This window comes from Suricata suricatta, chromosome 9, assembly GCF_006229205.1.
Source record: "Suricata suricatta isolate VVHF042 chromosome 9, meerkat_22Aug2017_6uvM2_HiC, whole genome shotgun sequence".
Taxonomy (NCBI): Eukaryota; Metazoa; Chordata; class Mammalia; order Carnivora; family Herpestidae; genus Suricata; species Suricata suricatta.
Window position 1 is genome coordinate 33126369 of NC_043708.1, and position 19193 is coordinate 33145561.

The 19193-nt window shown below is 32.3% G+C and overlaps 1 protein-coding gene across 7 annotated transcripts in view; it reads right to left on the reverse strand.

Moving 5' to 3' along the window:
* Window positions 1-19193, reverse strand: part of GPHN (gephyrin) — a 608842-nt gene that overhangs the window by 441184 nt on the left and 148465 nt on the right. For all 7 annotated transcript variants that reach the window (XM_029951674.1, XM_029951675.1, XM_029951680.1 and 4 more), the window contains exon 2: window positions 6613-6691. In XM_029951674.1, the coding sequence (XP_029807534.1) occupies window positions 6613-6691 (79 nt within the window). The remainder of the gene's footprint in view (window positions 1-6612; window positions 6692-19193) is intronic.

Consider the following 19193-nt stretch of genomic DNA (forward strand, 5'->3'; position numbering starts at 1 on the left):
TACAAGGAAAACTTTGGTAGCTGTCTTAGATTTATCAGAACTGTTAGAAGAAGAGCAAAATAAATGATCAATAATGTTTAAAGTGTTGCCATTAATAATGCATTTTAGGGAAAGAGAGTTTAAGAGAGAGAGGGACACAAATCATGAGAGGCTATTGAATACTGAAAACGAACTGAGGGCTGAAAGGGGAGATGGAGAGGGGAAGGGAAGTGATGGTCATGGAGGAGGGCACTTGTGGGGGAGAAGCACTGGGTGTTACACGGAAACCAATTCGACAATAAACTATTATTTTAAAAAAATGCATTTTCATATCAAATGAATATATCTTCAGAGAAACAAAGGATAACAATACAAAAATTGTTGCATTTTGTTTAATAAACATTAAAGGTCTCAAAGACGCTCTAAAACTGAAATTCAACAAATAGACCATAAAAAACATTAACTAAATTCATCTACCTGAACATGCAGCATGTAAATGTACAGCTCAGTGGAAAATAACCACTTCAAAAACTACTGTTTATCCTCTGCTGACTGGCATTTTTAAGAAATTCAGTTCACCATAGCAACCTGTCTTAAAAACAGCAGATAAGTAAAGGCTATATTTAGATATGATTGCTTTCCAGACGGCAACCCTGCCTTTCCTTCACATTTAATGCCATGATCCAAAGGACCAAAATATCACTCAATCAGACTGTAGTGTGGAGTCAAATATACTCAGGGGGATAAGATTCTGTTTCAGAACCATGAACAGAAGTTCTCACCCAAAGTGGTAAGGTTTGCAAAGAAGTGCATTAAGGTAAATAAAACTTTCATGTCTAAGGAATTTATAATCAGATACAACTATTTTGTTCAATTTTATCTATGAATAAGCACATTATATCATCTATAATATTAAAATACCTTTCGACTAGCACACTGTTATTATTTTTTAATTCATATGCTGCTTTTCCAATCTGGTATCATTTAACTAAAAAGTAATTTTTTTTTTTACATAAAAGCAATCTTTTACAGATGAGGCATAACAGGAATTGCAGTAATACAAAGCAAATGATACAATACAAAATAAGGGAAATGAGTTGATTAAAATGCTATTGTTACAAAGTTACTATGGACATATTTACATTTTATAATCTTCATAATAATGAAAGAAAATAAGCAACATAGCTTTATACGGTTTGTTACAGAATATACCAAAGGATCACAACAAACATTTTTCTTTACTCTGGATGAGTTGCATCGCAATCATTAAAAAGACAAAATGTAAAGAAGTGAAGTTCAATTAAAAATACCAAGAATATATCACTTCACACCCATTAGGATTATACTATCAACAACAACAAAAACCAGAACAAACAAAAAACAATGCGTGATGGTGAGGAAGCAGACAAATTGGACCCCTTGTGCATTGTTGGTGGGAATATAAAATGGTGTGGTCACTATGGAAAAAACGGTATGGCAGTTCTTCAAAAAACAAACACAGAATTACCATATGATACTGCAACTCTGATCCTGGGTATACAACCAAAAGCAGGATCTTAAAGAGACATGTGCGTATCTATGTTCACAGAAGTATTATATACAATAAACAAAAGATAGAAGCAACCCTGTGTTCGCTAATGTACATAAACAAAATGTGGTGTACATATATCCAATGGGATATTATTCTTCTCTAAAAAGGAAAGAAACTGTGACCCATGCTACAACATGGAAGAATTCCCTTGGGATTATTATGCTACGTGAAATAAGCCAGTCACAAAAAGACAAATACTGCATGATTCCACTAATATGAGATTTCTACAATGATCAAAATCATAGGAACAGAAAGTACAACATGAGTTGCCAGAGACTGGGAGCTGGAGGGATTGGGAGTTGTGGTTTAATGGTAGTACAGACTTGCAGTTCAGAAGGATGAAAACCTTCTAGGGTGGGTTGTATAACAGTGTGTATATATTTAACATTACTAAACTTTACATTTAAAATTGGTTGAGATGGTAAATATTATGTTTATCCATGACAATTAAAAGAAACAGTCAAGAACATTGACAAGAAAACATATTTATTCATCCATAAAATAATTTATCCAAAATTCAGAATTAAGATCTATTTTATTGAATCATTCTTTTTTATTAATAAGAGGTTATAAATTATAATATCTTTTTTCAAAATCTTGATATTACTGAAACAATTGAAAATATACCCTGAGTACCATAAAGAAAATTAAAACCCCAAAGACTAATATATTTGTCATGTTGTGCAAAATTCTCAAAGAATATAAACTTTCCCTATTTAAATATAAAGAAAACTACTAGTATCCTGCATTATGAATTGTCTTTCTCATGTCAAGAGATGGCTAATTCTGCTATGAATTAAACAACTGTTCCTATAACTACTTTACATAACACACACATAGAATGATCCTAAATTTTTAAAAGCTTCTTCAAATTAAAAAAAACACATGCCCACCATATCCATAAACATAATCACCACCAACACAATGAAATATACAAACAGATGTTCAATTGTTAGCTCTTTCCATTCTTAAGTTATTTTTCCTCTTTTGATTCTTAAGCAGATTTAACAATTTCTTTAAATGAATCTAAGTTCAAATAATTATTTGTGTTAAATAGATTATTAGTAAGCAATAGGAAATCTAAAGTATAAATATGGTAATATGTTTTATCTTTCATCTTCAGCACATACTATTAAGTATAATAGAGATTTAAAAGTAATTTTGAGAATTACCTCTATAAAGAACACAACTAAATATAACTTAACTTAAAGAACATTATATACAGTGCTTCATTTGCATGTAATGTCATCTCTCTGGCATAGAATACAAGAAGCAGTATAAATTTTTTATACTGTAAATAGCATGCCTCCTTCCACTTAAAGAGAACAAAAATTAATTATATCATGCTAAGAATAACTTCTTGTATTATGAAAAGTATGTATCACATTGGATATGTTTCTAATGTGTTGAAACATCAGTTAAATTTGATAATGCTTTTCAATGTGCCATTGAGAGACCACAACTAAAACAAGAGGTCTTATAACACAACTAAACAAATTATACACACAGAGGAAAGAAATCAATCTTAAAACACTTATAACCCTAAATATAAGATGAGTTATTAAAACAGTTAAATTGTTTATTTCAAAATTCAACATGCATGAAAATTACTACTTCAAACAAATCCTTAAACACATTCTTCAGAAATGAATGTCAAGTTCCTCTAGTTGGTCTTATACTTAACACCTGCAGGATTGTGATAGAAACAAATATTCTCAGAATAACTACCAAAAAGAGCGCTTCTCAAGTATCTATCCCCTTTACTTCAATTTTCCCACAAGTCACATTCTGCTCTAATTATTAAAACAGATCCGAAGTTAGTAACAAGCCCAGAAAGTCTTTCTTAGGGATTCACAAACTCCTCATCTTTTTCTCCCTAGTATCTCTCCACCATGTTCTTATATTATAGCTCACTCAGTTCATTCAAGCCCAATAATTAGTTTTACTATACAATCTTAGGGAGTGTAATATACACACTCTAGATAAATTACAGAGGACCTATCACATTATTCTATTACCCTGACACAGATTTAGAAGTGTGGTTTAGTCACTTCTTGTTCTGCCTTTTCATTCTCCTCTGGAGCAGTAAACCCTTAGAACTTCATTCCTCCATTTATAGACACACACACATATACACATTTGACTTTTGTACTCTGTCAAAAGAAATTCCATACCTGCTCATTTATCTAATTACAACAAACTACATACTGCTCCAAATGTCAATACTGACCAGACACCCTGGGTTCTCTTCAGCTTAGTTTTTCCTTCTTTCTTTATTCTGTCTTCCTTTCAAACAGTCTTAGTGATTAGAAGACTTAATTGTTCTTTACACGTCACCTACTTTCAGCATCAGCAGCTCAAGTGGGTAAGTCATAATACAAATCTACCAAATAGGTAAACACATAAAGCATTCACTAAATACACACATCTTACTGTAATATTTTTTGAAGTATTTATTAAAATAACATGTATGCATTTTAACAAACTTTACACTAGGGTGGAGTACTCATCAAATTGACTTTTATAAGTGGGGGAGGCAGGCTATTTACAGTATAAAAAATTTATACTGCTTCTTGTAATCTATGCCAGAGAGATGACATTACATGCAAATGAAGGTTTTTTTAATGTAAAAACATTATTTCCAACACATTTTCAACTCCATATTGCAACATAAATAATTCAACTCCTATGTAACTATGTAGTGTGCATGAATCAATAAACAAATGTAAAGATTTTTGCCAGGATTTTAGGACAGAAGAGAGGTAAATGGCTTTCAGAAAAAGAAAAATCCTTACCCATAAGGTATCTACTAAGTAAATATTGCTATATAATGATAACTCAGATATTTTCCATCATAACAACTGAAAACATATACATTATTTTTCTAAATAGGACATTTCCTCCCTTAAACAATTTTGCTAAGGAACAAATATATCCATAAAATATGAATTGGAGTCACTAATAGTACATTTTGACAATTCTTCATAAAAAGTTCTTTCCAAACCCATGTGGCAAAAGCAAAAACAAATTCTCACTAAATTCTTAAATTCAAGACTAATACTAAGAGACAAATGCCAAGTTAAAAGAATGATGCTAAATTAAGATATATGCTATTTAAAAACAGAGACTTAGGATAATTCATTTCAACCCATACAGTAGTGATCTGAGATAAAGTTTTCTAAGAATACTAAGATTGAATTTAAAATTCAGTGCATGATGAATACCATTCTATACTCTGGGAAGAACTATCAGATTCTCTCAAAACACTATAACTTATTGTATTAATCAATTATTCAAGTATAATTCTCCATGGCTTTTATATTATTAAAGTCTATGAACACATTTTTTCCACAAAGACTATATTACACAGATAAATAATACTACTGTGACCAAAAATATGCCTTACAAATAGTACAATAATGGAATAATTTATGTTCTTCATTCATATGGCTGAAATCTTTCAAAAAATTATAAAGTCTCCTCCCATATCCATAAGGAAAATAGAACTCTTTTTAGTTTTTTTTAATGTTTTATTTATTTTTGAGAGAGAGAGAGACAGCATGAGCAGGGGAGGGTCAGAGAGAGGGGGAGACACAGAATTTGAAGACAGACTCCAGGCCTTGAGCTAGCTGTCAGCATGACTGCGAGATCATGACCTGAGACAAAGCCAGATGCCCAACTGACTGAGCCACCCAGACATCCCAGGAAAATAGAACTCTTGATTAAATATTTATAGACTTAAAGGACAACTGTCAGTCTTCACTGGAATAAAAATCATGGACAAAGAATACTATTTTCTTTTGAGGAAAAGAGAAACAGATTAAAAAGAAAAAATTGAGAGACTTGAGTATGGAAACTCATTTGTAAAATCACTACATTATAAACTCGAGATTCAGTCATTTTCAAGATTCTGTGTCATATGACTATATATTTTTAAGTAACTGGAAAATCATTAGAGATCAAGATCCTTCATATTCAACACGTTTGTGTTTCATTCATCACAAAATACTCAATGAATTTCTAGTAAAACTTGTGAGAGTATAGATTACATATGATGTGAATGATTTCCTGTTACAATATAGTTTACTAAATGCATTATACATATTATTAAAAAAGCATCCACCAGCACTCAATTTTTTTTCTCTACTCCCCAAGGCTTAACTAGTCTTGATTTTTTTTTTTAAATAAAAGGTGATCTTACCAAAAGGTAAGATCATCTAGGTTGTTCATTCAGAAGATAGGATGCATAATTTATAGTAAAACAAAATTTTTAGAAAGTTAATTCATTAAAGGAGACACTAGTAAGAAACATTAAAAATTAAAACCTATAATAGTCTTCAAAAGTTATTTCCTTATAAAGCTTTCCAATGTAAATATAAATATATTCAAAATATTATTTATAAATATTTGTATATAACTGTTCTTACAAGTATTGTAAATCATTAAAAACTTAAAATTAATGTGAGCAAATTCAATTGCACCTTCTCCAGCAAATATATTATGCATCATCTTCCCTGCTGCCACACTGGCAAGATATGATCAACTGTTAATAAAGACTCCTTGAAAGTCAATTGTTAATCATAATGCTATGTCTTCTTCTACTATCTATTTCTAAAAGAAACCACTCTATATCTTTACTTCTACTGAAATTATTGGATATACTTCACTACATGTAACTCAAATTGTTAAAAAAGAAAAAGTTGGAGTGCCTAGGTGGCTCAGTTGGTAAAGAGCATCTGACTCTTGATTTCAGCTCAGGTCAAAATCTCACAATTTGTGAGACTGAGCCCCACATCGATCTGTCAGTGCAGAAATTGCTTGGAATTCTCTCTCTCCCTTTCTCTGTCCCTTCCCCACTTTGAACATGCCCTCTCTGATTCTCAAAAGAAATAAACTTTAACCAAAAAAAAAAAAAAAAAAAAAAAAAAAGAAAGAAAGAAAAGAAAAATTACTCAACCTTAAATTATTCTTAGTTACAACTCTTTTGAAAAAAGTCACACCAACCATGAAGTTATGCTTAGTACTGAAAAGCAAATACTCACAAAGAAGGATCCTGTACAAGGTCTTTGAGATTTATCCCACTGCGATCTTCTGCGAGATTCCTGAAGCAACTATCACTCACTAAACAGGAAAGAAGGAGGGAAAAAGAAAATTAATTTTTGTTTACATTTTATTTCAATTTCTACTGACAAAGTAGAATTTTAAATTAAAACTGGCTCTCTGGATAGCATTTTTCCAAACAGTAATGTTGATCAATTTCTGGGTCCTAGGTGATTTAGCACCAAATATTAATATTCAATAACAAACCAATAATCTAAGCATATAAATTTTATATAAATATAACATATATAGACACAGCCACTCTGGAAAATAGTATGGAGGTTCCTAAAAAGAATTAAAAATAGAACTACCTTATAACCCAGCAATTACACTACTAGGTATTTATCCGAAGAATACAAAAGTGCTGATTCAAAGGGGCACATGCACCCCAATGTTTATAGGAGCACTATCAACAATAGCCAAGTTATGGAAAGAACCTGAATGTCCATTAGCTGACAAATGGATAAAGATGTGTGATAAGGGATTCCTGGGTGGCTCAGTTGGTTGAGCATCCAGCTTCGGCTTAGGTCATGATCTCGTGGTTTGTGGGTTCGAGGCCCGCTTTGGGCTCTGTGCTGACAGCTAGCACAGAGCCTGGAGCCTGTCTTTGGATTCTGTGTCTTCCTCTCTCTTTGACCCTCCCCTGCTCATGTGCGTGCATGCTCTCTCTCTCAAAAATAAATAAAACATTAAAAAAAAGATGTGTGATGAGTGATGGTGTGGTATATATAAACAATGAAATATTACTCAGCAGTCAAATAAGAATGAAATTTTGCCATTTGCAATATGGATGAACTAGAGTGTATTATGTTAAGTGAAGTAAGTCAGAGAAAGATAAAATATGATTTCACTCATATGTGAAATCCTGAAGTCCACAATTTAAGAAACAAAACAGATGAACATAGGAGAAGGGAAGTAAAAAGTAAGATAAAAACAGAGAGGAAGGCAAACCGAAAGAAACTCTTAAATACAGGTAACAAGCTAAGGTTGCTGGTGAGGTGCTGGGTGGGGGAATGGGCTAAATGGGTGATGGGCATTAAGGAAGGCATTTGTTGGGATGAGCACTGGGTGTTCTATGTAAGTAATGAATCAATGAATTCTACTCCAGAAATCATTATAACACTGTATGTTAACTAACCTGGGTTTAAATAAAATTTAAACATTAAAATAACAAAAAAAATACAACACATAAAAGACTAAACACATAGGTCTAAATTTTGTTCTTACTTTTATAAGACTAAATTACCAGCACATAGTGGCAAATCACTGCTTCCACAACATCTAGAAAAAAAAAAGTTAAGTTGTCCCTCCAAGTTATACCTTTATTAGACAACAATTTGAGATAATACAGGTAAACGAGGAGAGAAGTGATATATCTTCTTAGGTAAGTCATGCTTCCTAATTGTTTTCATTTCTAGGAGGATTTGCCACGTACAACCTAAAAGTCAGAAAGAGGGACACTACTAGGGTAAAGAGAAACTAGCATAGTTCTTGATGGTTCATAGGCTGGCATGACAGACTAAAATCCATTGGAACTCTAAAACATAGACAGTTTTCTGCTGGAAGATTTGCTGAGGGCCAGCACTACACAAGATGATTTGGACTGAGGAGGAAAGAATGGGCCAGAGGGCAAATAATGTTTTCTATAGTATTGTGGTGATTAGGAGTTAAAGTCACACTATGGTAGGTGGAACCTACCACGTTCAGTGTAGAACTTCAGATCTCCCCTAAAAAAAAGTTTGCTATCAACCAAAAGCAAGGTGGGAGGTGTAGGGGGGTGGTAAAAAGGGACAGAACTCACAAGATAAAGTAAAACTGTTTGTAATTTCACAGTACCTAAGTTACAAAGTCACATCAGAAATATCTGCAACAAAACAGGTTTTGCCCTTAAAGACATTTAAAAACAGAGGTAGACCAAGTATATATCTAAAGTTTGCACTTGACCCAGTTCAATTTGAAGTTGAGTTAAAGTGATTTGCACTTCACACTAAATAACATTTACATTAATTTCTATGATCCTATAATAAATGGTATTTGGTATATAACAAAAATTATAAAATGTGACAACGAAAAGAAAAAATTATATGTGTATATATATACATATGTATGTATGTATAGATAGATATACAGACCCACAGATGATACAAAATCAGAAGATAAGGACTTCAAGAAAACTTAACTTTCAAAAAACTTATTTAACAGAAGTTGAATATATAGAAAAACATTCATACTTGATTAACATAGGAAAATTTCAGCAAAGAATTAAAATCTATAAAAATGAATCAAATAGTAATTTTGGAATTGGGAAGTACAATATCTGAAATTAAGCAATCAGTGGGTGAGTTTTACAGCTGACTCAACACAGAAAACAGGATTTGTGAACATGAAAAGATCAGTAGAAAATATCCAAACTGATGCAAAGGGGGGTTGGGGTGGGGAGTGAAAAGACCAGGGTAAAAGAAATATGTGGGAATCAAACAGCCCATTGTAATTGTAGTTGAGACTATGACTCCAGCTTTGGTTGAGAGAATGGGGCAAAGGCAATATTTTCAGAAAACAGCTGAGACTATTACAAAACTGATACAATAATTCACTGACTCAGGAAGAATAGCAAACCCCACACTGAAAAAAGTGAAATAACACAACACCCAGCAGTCAAACTGCTGATAATAAAAGATGATAAGTAAATCTTAAAAACAGCTGGGAGGAGAAAAAGGACACATCACTTTCAAAGGAAAAAACAATAAAATGTACAGCTGAGTATTTAACATAAACTATAGAATACATAAGACAATGGAAAGATATAATTAATATGTTGAGAGAAAACTAGAAATCTAAAAGTATATACCTTGATAAAATATCCATTTCCAAATTAAGGGCAAAATAAAACTTTACTTATATAATATTTTTGTATTTGTAGCATAAATATTAAGTAATTATTTTCTATTTCAATTTAACAACTTTATTATATGTAACTTAGTCATTTCTAACCTACATAAGGATCAAGAATAATGATATTCAACTTATTCCTTTCAAAGATCCATTACCTAGTATTTTATTTATATTTTATATTCTCTTTTTTTTAATAAGATCTTGAAAATTATAAACCTGGATCACTCTATGAATTTACTGATAATACATATAAACAATGATGCTTTAAAAACATTTGAGGGGCGCCTGGGTGGCTCAGTCAGTTAAGCATCCGGCTTCGGCTCAGGTCATGATCTCGTGGTTCATGGATTCAAGCCCTGTGTTGGGCTCTGTGCTGACAGCTAGCTCAGAGCCTGGAACCTGCTTCATATTCTAGATCACCCTCTCTCTCTGACCCTACCCTGCTCATGCTGTCTCTCTCTGTCTCTCAAAAATAATAAGATTTTCTTATCATCTTTTATTTATCTCTCATTAAAAAAATAAAAATAAAAAACTAAAAACATTTGAAGTGGAAAACACTTTGGATTTTTTTTATTAAATCCAAAAAGATAGTCTTCACTTTTTTTCCCCATGAGTAGAATGATTTTAATATACAGTTTTCATTCCATATTTAGCACTGATCTCAACCTGTTGATTTAAGACAAATTTTCTGCTTTTCATAATGTTAATAAAAATGCTCTTTATGAATACACTATTTCCTGAATAGTCATAAAAGAAAAAAATTAAATGTTAGCACACTGTAAAGAAAGTTGGTTTCCTGAGCTGAACTAAAATTGAAGCCATAATATATCATAAAATTTGTTCTCATAGTTTCTTGCCTAATTTGGCAAATATGATGGCTTAGTTATAAACTTCAAAAGCCTGAAAGTTTTGGAGGCTTAATTAAAACGGAATAAACCTTTGCTCCTTTAAAGACTTGCTAGTCAGCTATCTGTGAAATGAGTTTTGCTAAAGACACTTTTCTAAAAATTCATGTCCCATCCAAACTTTAAGTTAAAAACAGAGCAAGAAACCTAAAGTAGTCTGTTAACAAATATTCTAAAACTTTAGGTGCCTAACAATGTATATCATATTTAAAGTTTTTTTTACCAACACAACAAATTTTGTTTTTTAATTATAAATAAGAGCATAGCACTTTTTAAGAAGAAAATGAACACAATTTTTGCATGTAAACACATTAAAATCAATCATTTTGGGGCACCATATTTCACTCTTTTTCCCCCACAGTACATGATGACTACAGGAACTACTATGCTCTTCATTCCACTGACTAATAAAATGTTTTCAACATATCATCACAGATATCAGATAAAATGGAAGAAATTATAATAGAAACATAGTCAAACTTTATGATATTAACAAGAAAATTATAAACTTGAACTTCAATTTGTTTTAAACTGATGCAATAATTAACTTGGAAGGACACAAAGAAAAATTAGAAATACTTGTAAAAACTGGGGTATGTGGAAAATCAACTCTGATTTTGGCTCAGGTCATGATCTCACAGTTCGTGAGTTCTAGCTCTGCACTGGGCTATGTGCTGTTAGTGCAGATTCTGCTTGGGATTCTCTGTCTTTCTCTGTGTCTGCCTCTCCCCTACTTACACTCTTTCTAGCTCTTGCTCTCTCTCAAAATAAACATTTTTTTTAAAAAAAGATATATTTGTAAAATGGACTGTTAGCAGAGAGTTCCTATCCAATCATATGCACTTTTTCCTGAAAATGTTCATCTTTTGGCTCTATAATCAAAATAATAGTTTATATTCATTATACCTTAAAGATTTCATATTTATTATCTCAATTTTCTTTGTCATCCAGTGATAAGCCTATCTGTGTTACCATTTTACAGATAAAGCTACTGAAGCAAGGGGAAATTAAACATCTTGCTAAGGATCATATGGCTAATAAATAGCAGTATTGGGGAAATCTAGATGCTACAACTCAAGAGTTCTACTCTGAACCACTATACCATATAGAGACCATACTTCTCAACAATCACTCACATATTCTGGATTCTCCTGCATTTTCATAACTTCAAAACACCTAAAAGTTATACAACTATAATTCATTACGAGACAATAAATTCCAACTCAAAGCATTATTAAAGAATTACAGCTTTTAAAGTAGAATGAAACATTATGGATCATCTAGTTAAGTGGTTAGTTAACCATGCTTCATATCTCATGGGTTCTGTGGAGGTGTCTCAGATCAATAACATCCATTTCTACTTTAAGCTTAAGAGCTCTACTTATGTTTGAAAAGAAATTTACTGAAGAAATTTTTATAGAGGCTAAAACACATATACATACACACACCTCAAAAGAGTATTAGTTCTACTCATCAGTATTTTATAAATGAAAATCAGGTTTGCCTACAGTCAGCAAGAATCAGCAGTCAAACTCAGTATATACTTAGAAATATTTATAGAATGGATCTTAGCAAAATTCTTGGCTAATTACAAACATTATTTTTTATACATTCATCATTTTTTCTGATTAATAATCAAAGTAATACTTGACATTATGTGCTGAGCACTTCATGTTCATTTTCCCACTTATAACAAGTGTTATGTATAATTATTATGATGTTTCATGAAATCTTTATAATATATTTTCTCACTCCTACTATTCTGGATTATTCCATCTGATTACTAGAAGCTATAGTGTGAAAGATCTAGCCATTTCTTTCTTTTAGGATTACATTTATATTCTATTTTGTTCTGGTCAGGAAGAATTTTCCTGTAACAAAAGTATTTCAATCCTCAAAAATTCTTGTTTAAAATATAGCATGGTAGGAATTCAGTACTTAACTTATCGTATTGTCCATGTTTAAGAACATGAAAATAAGGCACCACTTGAAAATTGCTAAGTTGACAGTAAAAACAGATCCAATTTAAAACTCATTCATTCCATAGTTTCAAAATACTCAAGTGAAAATCTCAAAGAAATGGTCCTGTGAAAACAATGGAAAATTAAAATAAAATATAAGTTTACACTATCTAGAGATTCCAATTAATCAGAGTTAGATTAAACAAATTCAACAATAGTTTACATTCAGAGAATAAGATAAAGATATTGATGTGTTTCCAAAAATAAATACTTGAATCTCACAAAGTTAAGATATGGTTCTTGAAAACACCACATATTTTTCTAAAAAATGTCCTCTTCTGTGATCATAAAGTAAAAATCAAATGCTTAGTAGGAAAATGTCAATATGCTATGATTTTAAAATACCACCAAAATTCAGTATTTACTTATTTACTCTATTCTAAACATATGTAATTAATAGTTGATATAAGAAAAATTAGACTGATTTCATAATTCTTAGTCACATTTTTCAAGATAAGTTTAATGTTTTAGTTATTAAGGTGAAATTCACATTATACAAAAGTAACCATTTTATTTATATTATTCAAAATTAACCATTTTAAGTGTACCACTCAGTGATATTTAGTACATTCACAATGTTGTGCAACTACTACCTCTATTTCCAAAACCATTTTTATCATCCTAAGAGAAACCTTTTACCCATTAAGCAGCAAGTTCCTATTACTCACTTCCACTAATCCCTGGCAACCACCAATCTGCTTTCTATCTCTGTGAATTAAATTATTCTGGATATTTCATATAAATGGAAGCATAGGATTGATATGTGATTTTTTTGTGTCTGGATTCTTTCACTTAGAATATTTTCAAGCTTCATCCACTCTGTAGCATGTTGCATTACTTTATTCCTCTGAATGGCTAGAAAATATTCCATTGGATGTAAATACATACCACTTTCGTCTATCCAATCATCTTTTTGGCCATTTGGGCTGTTTCCACTTTTTGGCTACTGTGAATAGTGCTGAATGAGCATGTATGTACAAGTACTTACTTGAGTACTTGTTTTCAATTCTGGGGGGTATATATCAAGAAACTGAATTGCTGATCCTATGATAATCCCATATTTAATTTTTTGAGAAATTGCAAAATTGTTTTCCAAAGCAGTTGCACTATTTTACATTTTACCAGCAAGGTAAGAGGGTCCCATTTCACCACATCCACAGTCATTAATGTCTTTTTATTTTAGTCATAATATTACGGTGTAAAGTATCATCTCATTATAGGTTTTGATTATATTTTCCTAATGATAAATGGTGTTGAGCATCTTTTCATGTGCTAATGGCTATTTGTATATCTTCTTTGGAGAAATGTCTATTCAACCCCTTGGTATACTTTTTAAGTGGGTGGTTGATCCCTCTGTTGTTGAATTATAATGTATTTATATTTTCTGGATACTATACCCACATCAGCCATAATGATTTGCATGTTTTTTATCCTATTTTGTGGGTTGTCATTATATCCTCTAGATAGTATCCTTTAATGTACAAAAAGTTTTTAATTTTGATGAATTTCAATTTGTCTCTTTTTTATTTGGTATCATATTTAAGAAACCATTACCAAATCCAAGGTCTTGAGGAACTTCCTCTATGCTTTCTTGTTAACTATTTTATAGTTTTAACTCTTTAGGTCTTTTATCTGTTTTGGGCGAATATTTGTACATCATGTGAGAGTAAGAGTCTCACTTCTTTCTTTTACAAACAAGTGTTAATCTAGTTGTTCCACCACCATTTGTTGAAGAGGCGGTTCTTTCCTCATTGAATGATCTTGGCTCTCTTCTGAAAAAGCAATTACCTATACAAATATGGGCTTATTTCTGGAGTAAATTCTATTTCCTTGATCTATATGTCTACTCTTATGCTAATATCACACTGTTCTGATTACTGGAGCTTTGTAGTATTGGGAACTGTGAATTCCTCAACTTTGATTTTTCTTTTTCAAGATTTTATCAGCTACTCATAATTCCTTTAATCCTATATGAATATTAGGATTCCAATCCATATTTTACACTGAACTTTGATCCTCATTTTAAGCAGATTCATTTCAAAACACATTTTACTATAATGAATTATCTGTCCTCAGACACTACTTTAAATATTCTTACATACCTAAGTCCTATAATTACCTACCTGCTAAAAACTCCCTGAATTCTTAAAAAAAAAAAAAGAAGTAAACTATGCATAAAGTACGACTACCAAGCAAATTGAATGAGGTAAATAAACAACAAACTAATATAAACAACAGTGATTGATTTTGATAATTTTCTTAAAGTAGTCAACCCAAAATTATAAGCCAAAACAATGCTTTTTTTGCAAAACATATTATACTATAATCATTTCACAACTATCATTGCTTAATTTTAAATGATTTTGGGGCACCTGGGTGGCTCAGTTTGTTCAGGGCATGATCTCACAGTTTGTGGGTTCGAGCCCAAGTCAGAGTCTGTGCTGACAACTCAGAGAGTGGAGTCTGTTTCAGATTCTGTGTCTCCCTCTCTCCCTTCCCCTACCCTGCTTGTGCTCTCTCTCTCAAAAATAAACAAACATTAAAAAAATTAAATAATTTTAAGCTGTCTTATGAAACTCTGTGTGCTGTCCAAACAGTCCCATTCCCACAAAAATTTAAATAAGAAGCAAAATCTCCTTTCCCAAAATATTTGCAACAGATATGTGTTCGGAGTTCAAACTACAGTTTTAACAGTTTTTTGAATGTGACACAAGTGTAAAGAAATATTATATATTTCAAAATCCATTTAACTCTTCAACTGAGGAACTTCCACCTTATCTTTCATTGAAAGTGATTATTCTGCAATGTAGTAAAAAAAAAAAAAATCCTAATAGATGCCTAAAAGTACATTCCAAATAGTTAATGTGCTCAATTAAAATCATACAGTCATGAGGCACCTGGGTAGCTCAGTTGGTTGAACATCCAATGTTTGATTCTGACTTGGATCATGATCTCACAGTTCAGTTCCAGGGATCAAGCCCTGCATCCCCTGCATCAGGCTCTTTGCTGACAATGGAGAGCCTGCCTGCAAATCTCTTCCTCCCATTCTCTCTGCCCCCACCCCACTCACACACACACGCTCACACTAACTCACTCTCTCTCTCTCTCTCTCTCTCTCTCAAAAGAAACATTTAAAAAATAAATAAATAAAATCATATATTCATAAATTAATTCAGTGTTTGCCAATACCTGCCTGTTTGAAGAGACATTTGTGAAGATAAAAATACTTACACAAAGCAACATTAATAGATGAACATTTTTGATAAATATTAATGACAGGGAACTATAAACTCTAATTATCCCCAATTCCATTCTTCAAATTAGTAAATACGTATGACAATATTGCACTCATTATTATTATATTTGGATATCGTAAATTTAAAAATTTTGGAAATCTGTTGTCTTTCTTATTATATCAGTATATATATCATATCCTCACTTTTGCCTCTCAGACTGCAAAACCTAGAATATATACTACCTGGCCTTTTATGAAAAAAAACTTTATTGAACCCTAGTTTAAAGGAACACGTTAGAAATACCATGCAATATAGAAAGCTAGTTGATACTATAATTTCTGGTATGTGCATTTGTATAACATATACCTCTGATTTTGCATAGAAGGTGCTGACTTATGGTCTTCTCTATTCCTTTTTATATCTGGCCAAAGGCCATATCAAAGCTCAAGTTACTGGGAAAACTCCCAAATAGCTTCCCTGCCCATTAGGGTTCTTCTACCAACCCTAGATGATGTGAAATCAATTAAGACTCAATGGGAAACCAGAAATATCATACCCACCCAGCAGTACCCTGGAGGCCCCACTTCAAGTATCCAAAAAAAGGCCAAATTGAGAACTTGGCTTCTATCCCAACCAGGCAGTAAAGAGGCAGTGCCTACCCCCTTTACCTGCCTAAGCAGGGTCTAAACAAGCCAGTTAGAAGAGAAAGTTTAAATAAGATTCACAGTTCATACCATACTACCCAAAATGTCCAGGTTTCAATAAAAAGTTAAGTGTCATTACAAGAACCAGGAAGATCTCAAAGTGAATGGGGGAAAAAAAAAAAAACCTGACAGGTTCCAACACCAAAATGGTAGCCAACAACAAGATGTTAGAATTATCTGACAAAAAATTTTAAAACCAAAGAACAGACTGAAAAAAATAAACAAGGCCTCAAGGACCTATGAGACAATAATAAAAAACTAACTTTCCTATCATCTGAATCTCAAAGGAGAAGAAAAAGAACACATGGCTGAAAAAGGTATTTGAAATGGCTTGAAAACTTCCCAAATTTGGCAAAAAACCTACAAACATACAGTTTCAAGAAGCTGAGAAAACCTCAGAAAGGACAAATTTAATTAAATCTATACCAAGACAAAATAATCATATTCAAACTTCTGAAAACTAAAAAAAAAAGAAAAAATCTTGGAAACAGTGAGAGAGAAACTACACCTTACCATCAAGGGAAAAACAAGTCAAATAACAGCATTTTTCTCATCAGAATCAGTTAGGACAGAAAGAAGCACTTTTTCAAGTGATCAAATAAAAGAACTATAAACTCACATGTTATATCCAGTGAAAATATCCTTCAAGGAAGAAGGAGAAATTAAGAGATTCTCAGGTCAAAAAAAATGAAGAAAATTTGTCACCAGCACACCTGCCTTAAAGAGCTGGGTCTGAGAAAAAAACATCCAAATCACAAACTTCTAACAAGACTGACAAATGAATAAAGAAAGAAGAGACTAATTACCAACATCAGATATTTATCACTACAGACCCTGCAGAAATCAAAACAGTAATAATGGAATATTACCAAAAAAACTCTAAAGGAGTTGTTTGTCAACATGAAATGAACCAATTCTCAAAAAACACAGATTACCACAAATAACCCAATATGAAATAGATAATTTGAATAGCCCTAAAAATATTAAGGAAATAAAATCTGTAATTTAAAAACTACCCAAAAACGAAATCTCCAGGCTTAGATGGCTTCACTGGAAATTCCCACCAAACATCTAAAGAAGAATTAACATCAATTCTACACCATGTTATTCAAAAAGTAAGAGAAGGGAATACTTCCAAATTGATTTTATGAAGCTACTATTATCCCGAAACAGAAACCAAACAAAGTACCAAACATCAAAAACAAAAACAAAATTCCATAGACATATTATTTTCCATGTGAATATAGAACTCAAAATGTCCTTAACAAGGAGTGCCTGGGTGGCTCGGTTGGTTAAGCATCAGCTCTTGATTTCAGCTCAGATCATGATCTTGCAGTTCATGAGTTCAAGCTCAATGTCGGGTTCTGTACTGACAGTGTGTAGCTTCTTTGGGATTCTCTCTTTCTGCCCTTCCCCTGCTCTCTCTCTCTCTCTCAAAATAAATAAATAAATTAAAAAAAAAAAGACTCTTAAGAAAACGTTGGCAAACAGAATTCAGCAACATAAAAATATAATTCTACACCATGACCAAATGGGGTTCATTCCAGGGATACAGGGCTGGCTCAACATTTGAGAAACAACCAATGTAATCCAACATATAAACAGACTAAATAAGTACAATCACAATATCACACAATTGAAGTAGAAAAAATGATGTTCAACATTCAATACCCCTCTACATAAAAATTCCCCAAAATAAAAAAGCAATAAAGGAAAATTACTCAACTTGATATACAGCATTTATAAACAATCTTTAGCTAACACCATTCTTAATGGGAAAAAGTCTGTATGCTTTCCCTTGGAGGTCAAGAACAAAACAAAGATGTTGGTGGTCTTCACTCTTAATTTGAAATAATGGAAGATTTAGCCAGTGTAATAAGGCAGTAAAAGGAAATAAAAGAAACACAGATTGGAAAGAAGGAAGTAAACTGTCCCTTATTGTCGATGATATGACTGTCAAAATAGAAATCCACAAAATAACCCTAGAACTGATAAATGAGTTCATCAAGATGTTGGGATATAAGATAATATACAAGAGTCCATCTTATTTCTATATACTAGCCATGACAACATGAATTGTTAAGTTGAAAACACAATACCATTAACAAATACTCAAAAGAATATTAAATACTCATATGTATATCCAACGAATCATGTATAAGACTTCTTGTAGATTTTGGATACTAGCCCTTTATCTGATATGTCATTTACAACTATCTTTTCCCATTCCATTGGTTGTCTATTAGTTTTCTTGATTGTTTCCTTTACAGTGCAGAAGTTTTTTATCTCAATGAGATCCCAATAGTTCATTTTTGCTTTTATTTCCCTTGCCTTTGGGGATGTGTTGAGTAGGAAATAGCTGTGGTTGAGATCAAGGAGATTGTTTCCTACTTTCTCCTCAAGGAACTCACCAAACTCCACACCCGAAAAACAAATAATCCTGTGCTGAAATGGGCAGAAGACATAGACAGACACTTCTCCAAAGAGGACATCCAGATGGCCTACAGGCACATGAAACGATGCTCAACATCATTCATCATCAAGGAATACAAATCAAAACCACATCTTATGCCAGTTAGAGTGGCTAAAATGAACAAATCAAGAGACTATAGATGCTGGCGAGGGTGTAGAGAGACGGGCACCCTCCTACACTGTTGGTGGGAACGTACTGGTGCAGCCGCTCTGGAAAACAGTGTGGAGGTTCCTCAAAAAACTATCCATAGAACTCCCCTATGACCCAGCAATAGCCCTGCTAGGGATTTACC